The sequence below is a fragment of the Coregonus lavaretus genome, assembly GCF_964263955.1.
Source record: "Coregonus lavaretus genome assembly, chromosome: 36".
NCBI lineage: Eukaryota > Metazoa > Chordata > Actinopteri > Salmoniformes > Salmonidae > Coregonus > Coregonus lavaretus.
Window position 1 is genome coordinate 1,361,194 of NC_140023.1, and position 16,183 is coordinate 1,377,376.

Consider the following 16,183-nt stretch of genomic DNA (forward strand, 5'->3'; position numbering starts at 1 on the left):
GACAAATAGGATGGTTGTATAAATGATGGAGACAAATAGGATGGTTGTATAAATGACGGAGACAAATAGGATGGTTGTATAAATGACGGAGACAAATAGGATCAATGACCAATTACTTTACCACATAAGTCTAACTAACCTACAATCTTAGAAAAAAAGGTTCCAAAAGTGCTCTGCGGCTGTCCCCATAGGAGAACCCTTTTTGGTTCCAGGTATAACTATTTTGGGTTCCATGTAGAACCCTCTGTGGAAAGGGTTCTACATGGAACCAAAAAGGGTTCTACCTGGAACAGAAAGGGGTTCTTCAAATGGTTCTCCTATGGGGACAGCCGAAGAACCCTTTTTGGATAGCACCTTTTTTCTAGGAGTGTAGGATGAATCATGAGCGAGCTTGAAGCTAGTGGTAAATAGACTTCATGACAGCCTATTCACATTCAAACTAAGGCTCGGATTTTAACAATGTTAGTGATACATCATGTCATCATCCTTTGCTTCTGAGTTCGGCTTATATCTAAATCATAGCCTGGTCCATAAGATACCTATCCAACAACAACAAAATAGCAAAAACTGTGAGAATGTCCCAGGGCCCCTCTTCATAACGACTCATCCATCCTCATCCAGCTGTTTGATAATGAAGGGAGGGAGGGAGGGGAGGAGGGAGGTAAGGGAGGCAGGGAGGGGGGCGGTACAGAGGGAGGAAGGGATGGAGGGATGGAGGGGAGAGGGAGGGAGGAATGGAGGGAGGGACAGAGGGAGGGAGGGACAGAGGGGAGAGAGAGGGAGGGGAGAGGGAGGGAGGGACAGAGGGGAGAGGGAAGGAGGGAGGGACGGAGGTGGGAGGGAGGGACGGAGGTGGGAGGGCGGGAGGGACGGAGGGGAGAGGGAGGAAGGGACGGAGGGGAGAGGGAGGGAGGGATGGAGGGGAGAGGGAGAGAGGGACGGAGGGGAGAGGGAGAGAGGGACGGAGGGGAGAGGGAGGGAGGGGAGAGGGAGGGAGGGAGGGATGCAGGGGAGAGGGAGGTGGGAGGGAGGGAGGAATAGCTATCAGCAGGTGTAGACACTACATGACCAGCAGTATGTGGACACCTGCTATTCCAACATCTCATTCCAAAATCATGGGCATTAATATGAAGTTGGTCCCCTGTTTGCTGCTATAACAGCCTATACTCTTCTGGGAAGGCTTTCCATTAGATGTTGGAACATTGCTGCCGGGACGTGCTTCCATTCAGCCACAAGAACATTAGTGATGTCGGGCACTGATGTTAGTCTCGCAGTCAGCGTTCCAATTCATCCCAAAGGTGTTCGATGGGGTTGAGGTCAGGGCCAGTCAAGTTCTTCCACACCGATATCGACAAACCCTTTCTGTATGGACCTCGCTTTGTGCATGGGGGCATTGTCATGCTGAGACAGGAAAGGGCCTTCCCCAAACTGTTGCCACAAAGTTGGAAGCACAGAATCGTCTAGAATGTCATTGTATGCTGTAGCGTTAAGATTTTCCTTCACTGGAACTAAGGGGCCTAGCCAGAACCATGAAAAACAGCCCCAGACCATTATTCCTCCTCCACCAAACTTTACAGTTGGCACTATGCATTGGGGCAGGTAGCGTTCTCCTGGCATCCGCCAAATCCAGATTCGTCCGCCAGACTGCCAGATGGTGAAGCGTGATCATCACTCCAGAGAACGTGTTTCCACTGCTCCAGAGTCCAATGGTGGCGAGCTTTACACCACTCCAGCCGATGATTGGCATTGCGCATGGTGATCTTAGGCTTGTTTGCGGCTGCTCGTCCATGGAAACTCATTTCATGAAGGTCCCGATGAACAGTTCTTGTGCTGATGTTGCTTTCAGAGGCAGTTTGAAACTCGGTAGTGAGTGTTGCAACGGAGGACAAACGATTTTGACGCACTACGCGCTTCAGCACTCGCCTGTCCCGTTCTGTGAGTTTGTGTGGCCTACCACTTCGCAGCTGAGCTGTTGTTGCTCCTAGACGTGTCCACTTCACAATAACAGCACTTACAGTTGACTGGGGCAGCTCTAGCATGGCAGAAATGTGACGAACTGACTTGTTGAAAGTCACTGAGTTCTTCAGTATGGGCCATTCTACTGCCAATATTTGTCTATGGAGATTGCAGGGCTGTGTGCTCGATTTTATACACCTGTCAGCAACAGGTGTGGCTGAAATAGCTGAATCCACTCATTTGAAGGGGTGTCCACATACACTGCATGGCCAAAAGTATCTCTCTAGGCCCAGCTAAGCTCTAAAATACAGTACTGATCACCCACCTAAAATACAGTACTGATCACCCACCTAAAATACAGTACTGATCACCCACCTAAAATACAGTACTGATCACCCACCTAAAATACAGTACTGATCACCCACCTAAAATACAGTACTGATCACCCACCTAAAATACAGTACTGATCACCCACCTAAAATACAGTACTGATCCCCCACCTAAAATACAGTACTGATCACCCACCTAAAATACAGTACTGATCACCCACCTAAAATACAGTACTGATCACCCACCTAAAATACAGTACTGATCACCCACCTAAAATACAGTACTGATCACACACCTAAAATACAGTACTGATCACCCAACTAAAATACAGTACTGATCACCCACCTAAAATACAGTACTGATCCCCCACCTAAAATATAGTACTGATCACCCACCTAAAATACAGTACTGATCACCCCCCGAAAATACAGTACTGACCACCCATCTAAAATACAGTTCTGATCACCCATCTAAAATACAGTTCTGATCACCCATCTAAAATACAGTACTGATCCCCCACCTAAAATAAAGTACTGATCCCCCACCTAAAATACAGTACTGATCACCCACCTAAAATACAGTACTGATCACCCACCTCTTTCTGCTCTCTCGCTCACTCTCTCTCTCGCCCCTATATCTACATACCTCTCTCCCTCCATCTCTTCCATCTCTCCCTTTCCATCCCCTTACCTCCCTCTATCTCAACCATCTTTCTCTCCCCCTTTCTCCCTCACCACTTCTCACCCACAGCTCTGTCATCAGGCCTGTCCCGTCTCTCCAGCACGGCCTGACAGCCCATTCCTCATCATTTCTCTGTTTTGGCAAAACCCAACTCTCCCCCTAATGGTTCTGCTGCTCTGCTCTGAACACTTCCAGATGCTTGTGTATTTGTTGTGCCTCAACAGTAAAACAGTTTACTCTTAGTTTGGATGCCTTCCCGGGGATGGGGTGTGTGGGTGTGTTTGTGTGCGTGTGTTTGCGAGCGTGCACACGTGTGTGTTTATTGAACGCTGTAGCTCCACAGATCGCCCCCATGTGTAAAAAAGCGAACTGTGAGGCAAACGTGACAAATCCCATGGGTGTCGTCAGTGTGTGTGTGTGTGTGTGCGTGCCTGCGTACGTTAGGGGGTTTGAAGGCTTCGAATGCCTGCTTTCCTCCAGGGGTTTTAATAGCAGTTGTGCACCATATCAAATACATACATACTAAGCATCTGGAAGCAGTCCCAGAATGAGAGCATTAAACTAGGTCTCGTTGTTTATTCTCCGTTTACTTAGCAGTTTATACACTGGGATCACTTTCATTTAGGCCTGTCACTGGTGAAGGATGGACCACATCAAACAGTCTGATCCAGTAAAGAGCCGTGGCTGATGCCCAAGACGTATATTAGCCTAAATATGCAGAGAATCGTAACTTTTAACAGGAAGAAAAACCGTTTATTTCAACTATGGAGTCCTGTACAGAAATAGATCCATCAAATCTGGAGCATCAAAAGTTGTTGTTGTTGTCATACATGTTTTACGCCTACAGATAACTACATCTATCAAATAAACTCGGGATCCATCTCTGAGAACATGATATTGTCAGATAATGACATGTTGTTGTTAAACCATCACACGCATTATGTTTGACAGGTTTTATTATAATTCTACCTTGATTCTATATTACCTATAGTAAGTCATTATGGAGGAATGCTCCATTTAAACTCTTTAGGTATTTATTATTTGTCTAGTTTAGGTATGTTGTGAGGACAAGCTTATTATGTACTTATGAACTTTATCACCAATATCTAACGATTATGATAATGATAATATACCATAAACTTTAGTCCGAGACCTGTCATTGAGAGACCAAATCCACAATGTTATTCTAAGTGTCATGTACTCTGATGGTGAGATACATTTTGACTCCTCCACACAGCCAACCCCAGACAGCGGCTCCTCCTGGAGCTGTGTCCCTGCTCTCCACCTGGGCACTGACCTGCAACCACTGGCCCCTCACTGGAGCTCCAGACTGCAGTAATTACTAGTGGCAGCTGGGCTCTGGGGCCCCTATAACATCAGTAGAGAGAGAGATATAAAGACATGGTGAGTGTGTGGTGAGGCTCTCTGTAGCAGACATGGGGCTGTCAGACCTGCTAGCTACATCCCAACAACCAGGGCCATGTAGGTGATAACACAGACAGACATCCCTGGACCACGGTTCATCAAACCACAGCTAAATATAATTGATACTCTATCACAGATATATGGTGAATCATTAAAAGGGATTATGAACTTTATCACCAATATCTAACGATTATGATAATGATAATATACCATACTAAAACCTCTACAGTGATAACGAAGTGTATCAACCATTTTTGTTAGCATAATGTGACACAGTGTCTATTGAAACATCCTCATCTCACAGAGGAAGTAGGTAGAAGGTAGGAACCCAAAGAGATTTATAGTAATGGCTCCCCCATAATAATTATATAGAGTATGTTTAAAAGCACAGATAAACAAGTGGGTTGTCGTGCTGTAAGGAGCGAGGCAGACTGAGGTGGACTGAGGCGGGGGACATATAGAGAGGAGATGATGGTTGAAGATGAGGGCTGTGTTATCGAAGGCTGCAGCGCTAGTGTCCTAAACATAACAAATGGTGACCTTCGCCTCACCAAGGTCCAGATCTAGGCGGGAGGGAGAGATATCTCACACGTCAGATTCCATCACCTTTTAATGGACTGTTCCCTGGCCGGCCTGATGTTGACAAAGCATAGTTTCTCTCTGGCTGTGTCCCAAATGGCACAATAGTCCCTATGGGCCCTGGTCAAAAGTAGTGCATTATAAAGGGAATAGGGTGCCATTTGGGTCTGTCCCTGTCCCTCTTCCTACATCTCAGGGAAAGCTGCTGGTCAGTCACTATGTAATTGATCTGTTCTTGGCACTGGGTGGGAGGAGGGGTGTGTGTGCGTGTGCATGGGTGAGTAAGTCTTGCCTGTGTGCGTGGGCACACTGCCGCTGTGTGCGTGGGCACACTGCCGCTGTGTGTTTGTGTGTGTGTGAGGTGCTCACTGTTGACCTCTTGAGCTGGCCCACTAAGGAGTCGGGCGCATCACAGCGGCAGTGTTTTGCATGGCAGAGACAAAGAGCATGCTTAAAGCTACTACCCTGCTGTGAGGTCTGGTGCTATAGCCTCAGGGTCACTCACACAACATCGCTACAGACACAGAGAACCAGTGACCTTGTATTTCTACTAAAACCCTGGCTGGCTGATGGCCTTACTGCAGCTGCAAGATGTAGGATCTGTAGGGAATGTATGCTTCTGATCAGTGGCGGCTCCTGAAAAAATTCTCAGGAGGGGCAATTTTTCTGATGATTTAGGTGACCTACACACATTTAAAAAAAGATATGTCCAGCAACAACATGAAGACAGGGGCAGCATATAAGTCAATACCAGAAGCATTTATTGACTGATCTCAAAAGTGTTGGCTTACCAGGGTTGGTGGAGCCCTCAGTTTCATCTTTGCCTCGCAAAGCTAAGTCAAACACTCCGCAAAACTTCACACACTGGATTAGCCGGCTGAGGATGTGGCGGTTCTTGCTAATGTCGTAGTAAATATATTTGTTATAGTGAATATGGAATATGATATGTTGAGTAAAATGTTGTGCTAAGATCTATTTAGGTCAGGAGCTGGTTATAAGTTCTGTTCCTATCCAATAACAATGGACAAAAGGCTCCTATCTTGTCAGCCTTGTCAGCAGGTGGCCAAGGACAACACCCACGCCATAGGCCTCTCAGTTCTTCCAACTCACGAGTTCTTGCTCTGAGGACACACACACACACAAACACACACACACACACACATCATCACTGTTAAACACACACACACACACACACATCATCACTGTTAAACACACACACACACACACAAAAATCCCCTCTCTTAGGCTGAACATTTGAAGACAGAGAACCCGACTCAGAGCCAATGCAACAGTGACAGTAGCCTGGAGGTGACCTCGCCCAACTCATCAGGACCAATCAGAAGATCAGAACTACTAGATTGAACCTACTTCATTTATTGCATAAAATGTCTGCACACAATGTTTCGGGGCTCTCTTCAGATAATAATAATAATAATAATAATAATATGCCATTTAGCAGACGCTTTTATCCAAAGCGACTTACAGTCATGCGTGCATACATTTTTGTGTATGGGTGGTCCCGGGGATCGAACCCACTACCTTGGCGTTACAAGCACCATGCTCTACCAGCTGAGCTACAGAAAGTGGATACTCATGGATGCGCATTGCAATTGTAAAATGTCAACACAATTGGAGACACCACGTCATTTTTGGAGACATGTTATTGACAGTAAACTATTGTAGATGCGACTGCTAACTAAATAAAACATTTTAGCTGGCTAGCTAATCATCTTAGCTAAATGTGGGGCAAACAATTCAGTTATTTACCGTTAATTTGAGGGATTGGGGTGAAAGAAATCGAGTTACATAGTGATACTTTACAATATACTGTATTGACAATATCGCAATATTTTAGCGCTAGTTGGCTGTACCTGCACCAAAACACCATTATTGTTCCTTCATAGCTTGTTCTCAATCTTTTCACATTGGGAGCCAATTTGTTTTCAGCACTTTTATTTCCATGACTGATCAAAACTCGTTCTCATGGCTTTCTGATCCCTCTGCAACAGACATATGGTGCGCAATAAAATCACAGTATCGAATCGCAATACGTATAGAATCATGAGACTCGCAATGCTGATGCATATATCTCCTGGCAATTCCCAGCCCAAGTTCATTTGCCACAACAAATCTCTTCGCTAGCAAACGCGATGTCTTCTCCAAAACGGCAATGTGTCTCCAGCAATGTTTACTTTTTTGACGTTCTATGGCATCTCCACTTTCCAAGCATATATGACCACATGTAATATTTTGGTAAGTGATGCAAATAGTGAACTATGTAGGGCCAGGATGTAAAATATATGTAGCTGCAGCAATTTCTCTTATCTGATATGGTAAGTAATGGGGCTTAATTTATAGCTCCCTAAGAGTTTGACGAACGGGTCCGTGAACGCGATTCCAGATATATTTACCTCTGAATAAACTGCCTTTATTACACCATATCCACCCTGTCCAAAGTCTCTACTTGGTCTCAGTTGGTTCTCCAGTAAACTTGTGATTATCAACACTAACCTCATCGTTGTGGCGGCGGACAGCTAGCCTGTATCCCTCGTCATCCAGTTGAGTGAGTGGCAATGTCTTTTTTCGTTCGTACCAATTTTTGGAAAATCCTCGGGTGTAGGACTTTCCGCCTTTAGTAGAAACCTGTTGAATTATTAAATTTGGTCTGGGAGGTCCTAATTGTTTCGTTGCCAATTTATCTTCATTTGTTCGCCGACAAAAAGGAACTTCTTTCAAACAATCCACTCTTTTCTCAGTTACGTTCATGGTTACGTCACGTATGACGAAAGCGCGTAAGTGCAAGCCCACAGACACCCATAGAGAATGTATTGAAAGCTTTGAAATTTGAAAAAAATAGATTTTACATGACAGGCTATGAGAGACTTCTGGGCGATTTTCAACTTGACTGAAATCGCCCCAAAAACGGGCGGGGCCATTTGAAGCACGACTTTAGCCTGATTTGACATTTAGTGGCTGGCAGATCAGACGTGAACACTGATAACTACTGTTGCCGTGATATAATTGATTAGAAAAAAAATCCCTTCCTTTTCCCGTTTGGCAGTGCGTCGCCCATATCGCCCTATTGAACAGGCCGTCCCTGCTTCTGATATTAACGCAATTGTACCGCAAATGCTTCTCATCAATATAATTTAAAACATATTTTCTGCTAAAACTGGGGCAACTTTAGAAACGCAGTAGACTTTGATACTAAAAATATGTGTTTGATCTATATGAAGGTATACATCTGGAACTATGTTAATCCCTTCCATACATTAGATCGGAATAGGGCATAATCAATGACTAGCATCAACAGATCAAGGATGGTTGACATACACACGCTCACATTAAATCAATAGTTTCAACCTAGATTATACATTTCAGCATCCATCAACTACTCAAAGAGATGACAAAAGAGACTGTTAATATTATGATCTAATATAAATCTCAAGTCCACTATTCTCTCAATCCGGTTAATCAATAAGAAGAAAAACATGCATATTCGTTTACATTATCAAAGGGCTTACCCTTTAATGAACATCATAAAGATGAAGGCCATTAATATACATTGTCCTGACGTTGTTCATTCTCCATCTCATTCTCTGATGTAGAGAGGGGTCATCAAAGAATAGAGAGGAGAGATCTCTCTGGAGTAGAGAGGGGTCATCAAAGAATAGAGAGGAGAGATCTCTCTGGAGTAGACAGGGGTCATCAAAGAATAGAGAGGAGAGATCTCTCTGGAGTAGACAGGGGTCATCAAAGAATAGAGAGGAGAGATCTCTCTGGAGTAGAGAGGGGTCATCAAAGAATAGAGAGGAGAGAACATCCTTACCTTGTTTTTTAAAAACATTTTATTGTCTTAAAATAATAACAAAGAAAATATTTATCCTGTAATAAGTCTGATCTAGTGAGGACCAGACAGGCTCATAAGGAAGGGTAATCTTTACCTTTGTGGTTCTTGCCGTCTCTAGAGCCTCTGGGTAGAGGTGTGTAGAGCATGGAGGGACACTCAGACTTAGGGTCACCTGGGGCCTGAGGAAAGGAAACACACACTCACACTTTACTATTTAGATTGTAGAAGAAAAAACATGTCCTCTGCAATCAAACAAATTCAGAGATAGAGAGAGAGAGGGAGAGAGAGAACGAGAGAGAGAGAGAGAGAGAGAACTGATTCAGAAAGAGAAAGAGAGATACAGAATGAGGGGGGTAGAGGGATTTAATTGCCGTGACTGATTGTCCAAGTGCCATAAATTCTATTGCTGAGGACAGGTAATGTTGGAGCTCCATTCCTGTGTTATTGTGAGGGAAGCAGCACGCTGGGACAGATCAGGTTTTATTACTTTGTTGTGGAGAGGTAGGAGCTAAAACATGTGACTTTGATGCTCTGTCCCCCTCCTCTCCCCTTCCGGCCAGTTAAAGGGGGGTCTATGGCAGGGAAGGCCTCATGACTATGAGCCATGACCTGCAGTAGGGGTCAAACCAAGGGCACACGCCGCTCACTATGACACACAGGCCCTCTGACCCTAACCCTAACCCTAACTAACACACTACTACTGCTATCTGACCACACACCAACAGATGGCTTTCAGGTTTCAGAGTTAAATCCACTGTTTTCTGAGCACTCAGCTCTTCTACACAGGGTGTGTTTTTGGTAAGTGTGCCGCAATATTCAAAGGGTGTTTCTAAACAGGTCACATGTTGTGGAGAGGTAGGAGTTGTTGTTGTTCTTCTTCTTCTTTTTGTGCACCTTCAAGGACCCAAACATCCTGTTTTATTAGCCTTCTGTTCCCTGGACTTGTAGCTGTTTCAACAGGCAGTTCATCATGATGCGGTCCTATCTGATGCCTTTGCAGAAATACTCTCCTTTCCTCTCCTCCTGGGAGGAATTCACCAGGCTTTTAATCATAGCAGAACACTAAAGTGACAAATACATATTAGAGATGGTTTAGTGCTGATATTCCTCTGGTGTAGTTGATTCTCTAGTCTACAGCCTCCATGCACAACCTTGAGGAATGCGAGCGGTGGACAATGCTAAATGAAAACATATTCTTCATTGGCGAGGAGAGTGGTGTAAATTGAAAATGATCACATAATGTGCTTTCAGATAGGATCTCAGAAGGTCATTCCAGTACAGGGCTAGGCAACACATGCTTTATATTACTAGAAGAAGAGTCTGGCACAAATAACATCAACAAGTTCTGGATGTAATTAATGACTTACTGGTAGATGAGCGAATTAGAATTAAAACATCACAAAATATCCTGTCGACATAAAACCTTTATATTTCACTTCTGGGGACAGTAGTTTGGGTGTTATAGCTATTTAAGGTAGTATTTTTTTTTTTACAGTGCTATATCTTACAACCAGTGTAAAGAATTGTAGGGTAAACACTGATCACTGTCGGTGGTGAGTAAAGTAAGTCTCCCTACATTTTCAATGCATTTTTCCACGATAGGTAGGTACCACAGGAGGTTGGTGGCACCTTAATTGGGGAGGACGGGCTCTTGGTAATGACTGGAGCAGAATAGGTGGAATGGTATCAAATACACCAAACACATGGTTTCTATGTGTTTGATGCCATTCCATTTGCTCTGTTCCAGCCATTATTATGAGCCGTCCTCCCCTCAGCAGCCTCCTGTGGGGGGTAAACACTCTTGCAAAATTCACTACACCACAGCTTTAAAGTAGTATTCTACTTTACCATATCTAACAACTATTATATCCTAACATCCCCCAGTCATTGGGTTCTGACTACATAATAGGGCTGGGTCTTAGACATAAAATTACAACCGATAGAACAGCTAACCATTGATTTGAATGGGAGTAAATGTGAACGTCCGTTCTACCCAGTTCTAATTCTATGGTCTGAGAGGCAGCCCATAGAGCCTCAGAGCAATCTGACTGCCTGGTTCATTTCCTGTCTTGCCGGAGAGATCACCGACTCTGGCCCTCCTCTGCAGGGTTGTGCTTCATTCAGAATTTAATTGAGAATGTCTCAAATTCCAATTTAATTATTGAATTTGAATTGAATTTGAATTGAAGTAGTAAACAGGATACAGAATTGCAATTCAAATTTGATTTAAAGGAAATAGAACTGAATTCCGTTAAATTCATAAAACATGTCATTATATACATGCATATAAAATATTTTTGAAACAATTGATTTTCAGGACAAACTCTTAAAAAGAATGATCAAGGAAAAAACCTGTATGCAAATATTCTAAGATATTATATTTCATTAATCACTTACATTTTGTTCAATATGGGGAAAATACTACCCTTCCCAGAATGCATCAGTTTAACACTCAAGTTGACCCTAAAGCCTTCAAAATGAAGCCAAACAAATTAAATGGTTGGTGGAAATATAATTAGCTATTCTAAGCACTAAGGTTTAAAAGAGTATATGAACAGTATATGAAAAATCCAGAAAATCACATTGTATGATTTTTAAGTAATTAATTTGCATTTTATTGCATAACATAAGTATTTGATAAATCAGAAAAGCAGAACTTAATATTTGGTACAGAAACCTTTGTTTGCAATTACAGAGATCATACGTTTCCTGTAGGTCTTGACCAGGTTTGCACACACTGCAGCAGGGCCCACTCCTCCATACAGAACTTCTCCAGATCCTTCAGGTTTCGGGGCTGTCGCTGGGCAATACAGACTTTCAACTCCCTCCAAAGATTTTCTATTGGGTTCAGGTCTGGAGACTGGCTAGACCACTCCAGGACCTTGAGATGCTTCTTACGGAGCCACTCCTTAGTTGCCCTGGCTGTGTGTTTCGGGTCGTTGTCATGCTGGAAGACCCAGCCACGACCCATCTTCAATGCTCTTACTGAGGGAAGGAGGTTGTTGGCCAAGATCTTGCGATACATGGCCCCATCCATCCTCCCCTCAATACGGTGCAGTCGTCCTGTCCCCTTTACAGAAAAGCATCCCCAAAGAATGATGTTTCCATCTCCATGCTTCACGGTTGGGATGGTGTTCTTGGGGTTGTACTCATCCTTCTTCTTCCTCCAAACACGGCGAGTGGAGTTTAGACCAAAAGCTCTATTTTTGTCTCATCAGACCACATGACCTTCTCCCTTTCCTTCTCTGGATCATCCAGATGGTCATTGGCAAACTTCAGACGGGCCTGGACATGCGCTGGCTTGAGCAGGGGGACCTTGCGTGCGCTGCAGGATTTTAATCCATGACGGCGTAGTGTGTTACTAATGGTTTTCTTTGAGACTGTGGTCCCAGCTCTCTTCAGGCCATTGACCAGGTCCTGCTGTGTAGTTCTGGGCTGATCCCTCACCTTCCTCATGATCATTGATGCCCCACGAGGTGAGATCTTGCATGGAGCCCCAGACCGAGGGTGATTGACCGTCATCTTGAACTTCTTCCATTTTCTAATAATTGCGCCAACAGTTATTGCCTTCTCACCAAGCTGCTTGCCTATTGTCCTGTAGCCCATCCCAGCCTTATGCAGGTCTACAATTTTATCCCTGATGTCCTTACACGGCTTTCTAGTCTTGGCCATTGTGGAGAGGTTGGAGTCTGTTTGATTGAGTGTGTGGACAGGTGTCTTTTATACAGGTAATGAGTTCAAACAGGTGCAGTTAATACAAGTTATGAGTGGAGAACAGGAGGGCTTCTTAAAGAAAAACTAACAGCTCTGTGAGAGCCGGAATTCTTACTGGTTGGTAGGTGATCAAATACTTATGTCATGCAATAAAATGCTAATTAATTATTTAAAAATCATACAATGTGATTTTCTGAATTTTTGTTTTAGATTCCGTCTCTCACAGTTGAAGTGTACCTATGATAAAAATTACAGACCTCTACATGCTTTGTAAGTAGGAAAATCGGCAGTGTATCAAATACTTGTTCTCCCCACTGTATATTCTTTGGTATCTGGAAGTGTAGCCTGTCAGATTAAATGAAACCCTCATGTTCTATGACTGAGTGGAATTTTCACTGAATTAAATTCTACTTCCTGTCACTCAAACTCAAATTCTAATTCTATATCCTGTGGGCTGTGGATAATTCAATTTGACTTTCAACTCATGAGTTGAATGGGAGCCAATTCCAAAATTCTGAATTGAGTACAACCCTGCTCCCGTGTTCCTCCCCTGTCCCCACAAAGACCATCCTAATCCTGCTGCTTGTCCACAATGAATCTTCCCACCGGCCACCACCCACAGACTGAGATTAGGGGTGGGGGAGGAGGGGGAGGTAGGGGGATAGTGGTTGGATAGAATGCAATGTTCTGGGGTGGCCCCTCCTTACGGGTTGGCAGGGACGGCAATCAGGTGCTGCACCCCAAAAGTGGTCCGTTGTCAACATCAGAGCATTGCCCTGATCCCCCTCCAGCTGCACCTGACGCCGTCTACCCCCCCCCCCCCCCTTCACTCTCTCCCTCCCCTCCTTCCCTGACATCTACCCATTCCATGTTTCTGAATGTGTTTTGTCTCATAACTGACTGAGGTCCAATATGCCCAATAGTCCTTAGTTAGGCCTTCGTGTGCCTATGGCAAACTGGAATAATACATGTAATATTATAATATCTATATGCTGCATATTCAGATCAAAAAGGAGCTTCAAATAAATAACAAGCTGATGGATTGAAGAGGGCCTGAGATCACATCAATACTGAGGAATGCTAAAAACAAACACACTTAATGTTTAAAACACACTGAGAGGAGGAGACACTGTGGACTACAAGTCATTACAGCCACCAGCCTCTCTCTCTCTGTCGGTCTCTCTCTCTCTGTCTCTCTCGGTCTGTCTCACTCTTTCTCTCTCTCTGTCTGTCTCTCTGGCTCTCTCTCTCTCTCTCTCTCTCTCTCTCTGTCGGTCTCTCTCTCTCTGTCTCTCTCGGTCTGTCTCACTCTTTCTCTCTCTCTGTCTGTCTCTCTGGCTCTCTCTCTCTCTCTCTCTGTCTCTGTCTCTCTCCTTCTTCCTCTCTCTCGTAGTTGTTCCTGCACTGAGCAGAGGGGGGTGCTGCAGTGTCATCTATTTAAGAGCCTCCCTTCCTCCTCCCCTCCCTTCCTCCTCCCCTCTCTCTGTCCTGTCCAGAGTAGTATGCCCAAGGCATATGCTGAGTGTTCACATCATTATAGTCTGTGCTGTGTGAGTTATCAAAACAGCTTAGGATAACATGGAACACATTTATAGGGTGGGGAGAAGGAAATCTCTCTGATAATGGTTCTGAACAAAGGACAGTGTACATAGCAGCTCTACTTCCAATAGGGACTACTGAGAGAGATAGAGAGAGCGAGAGAGAGAGAGAGTAGGAGAGAGAGAGAGAGAGAGAGACAGAGAGAGAGAGAGAGAGAGAGGAGAACATTGAGATGAGGGCATGTAGAATATGTGATGAATATATACCTCAGACCCAATATTGTGTCTATATCAGTATGTGGTGAAGTCAGGTGTTTCTCAGATAGGCAGAGCCAAAACCATGTGCTGGACAGAGCCTTTGGCAAACTCTGTCCAACATTAAGATATCGGAGCCAAATGTTTAATGGGGATTATGTTCAAATATAGTACACTACAAAGTATACTAGGGTGTCAATTGAGTCTCAGACAGATCTCTGAATGGAGTGCCCCATTCGTAAGGAGGGAGGTAGATTCCTCCCTACCTCTCACCTCACCTCGACCTCCCTCCTTAAGACTGACCAGAAATACAATCTAATCAGGGCGAGCAAGGTTACGTTGTAGAGGTCTAGTGGTGTAAACACCCGTTTCTTTTTATCTGCCTCTGCATCTGGACAAGCAGACAAAGTGCTAAAAGGAAATAAATGGGTCCTGACAGCCACATCAAAGGGTTCAGCCAGCGGCTTACTGCTACTTAAGGCACAGGAATGCTGTTGCTAAGCATCAGACCACAACCTATCAGGGCCCAAGGAGTACACGGAAGGGCCGAGGACTGGGCCTTGGAGAGTAGTGAGGGAGAGGGGGATGTGGGGGGGGGGGGGGGGGGGAGAAAGAAAGAGAGAGGGTGAGAGAGATGGGGGAAAAGAGGGAAGAAAAAGAGGGAGGAGGGGGAGATAGCGAGAGAGAGGAGGGGGAGATAGGGAGAGAGAGGAGGGGGAGATAGGGAGAGGGAGGAGGGGGAGATAGGGAGAGAGAGGAGGGGGAGTTAGGGAAAGGGATGAGGGGGAGATAGGGAGAGAGAGGAGGGGGAGATAGGGAGAGAGAGGAGGGGGAGATAGGGAGAGGGAGGAGGGGGAGATAGGGAGAGGGAGGAGGGGGAGATAGGGAGAGAGAGGAGGGGGAGATAGGGAGAGAGAGGAGGGGGAGATAGGGAGAGAGAGGAGGGGGAGATAGGGAGAGGGAGGAGGGGGAGATAGGGAGAGAGAGGAGGGGGAGATAGGGAGAGGGAGGAGGGGGAGATAGGGAGAGAGAGGAGGGGGAGATAGGGAGAGAGAGGAGGGGGAGATAGGGAGAGGGAAAGTGAGGGAGAAAGAGGGAAAGGGTGAGAGTATCCTGACAGTGAGGGGAGGCTAGGGACTCAAGGAGGTTTTTGTAGCTTAAAGCAATTGTTAGAAGAAACAAGCTTTCTGTTTTGTTTTCTCTTGACACCATCTCTGCTCTTTGCGCTTGCAAAAGACATGTATAAAAATGTCTTTTGAAATGTTTTCTCTTTGGGTCTATATAAAAAATATTTATTTTTTGTGTGAGCGTGAAACATTTGTTCCCGTATTTCCTTTAGCACTTGCACTGCTTTCTGATGATTTTAGAGATCAGAGGAGACAGAAGTTCTACATTTATTTGATTCAACATTTAATACTGGCCTGACACATTTTTCATAATACTTTAATGTCATTTTGTGCTTCATGCCTCTGATGTTCGGGGTTATGAACATAAAAACATATAAACATCCTGAAAAACAAAGATGCAAAACAAGTGATGGAAAATGAGGCAGAGACATTGACTAACAATATCTAAATAAAATATCAGTTACTGTTAACAATGGCAAACAGACACATTGTTCTAATTTAGACACAAAGACGATTTTCTTATTCAAAGTTAAACTCCAGTTTAAACGTCATAAGAAGCAAATTTGACTACGTAGCAGAGGTACATTTAAGAGCCTAAAACAAATTATAGGTGCATGTTTTTGACAAAGAAAAACTTAGTGCCTAGCAAAAAAACTAATTGAAGTCAAACCTTGAATAATGTTTTTGGGTGTGTGTTTTTGAGGATAAATAATGTAAGAGTTAGTTCA

At 44.4% G+C, this 16,183-nt stretch overlaps 1 protein-coding gene across 1 annotated transcript in view; it reads right to left on the bottom strand.

Moving 5' to 3' along the window:
* Positions 1-16,183, bottom strand: part of LOC311110701 (leucine-rich melanocyte differentiation-associated protein-like) — a gene marked incomplete at both ends in the record, with an annotated part of 340,674 nt that overhangs the window by 27,303 nt on the left and 297,188 nt on the right. Inside the window, one exon of the mRNA XM_084153244.1 lies at positions 8,916-9,000. Within this exon, the coding sequence (XP_084009370.1) occupies positions 8,916-9,000 (85 nt within the window). The remainder of the gene's footprint in view (positions 1-8,915; positions 9,001-16,183) is intronic.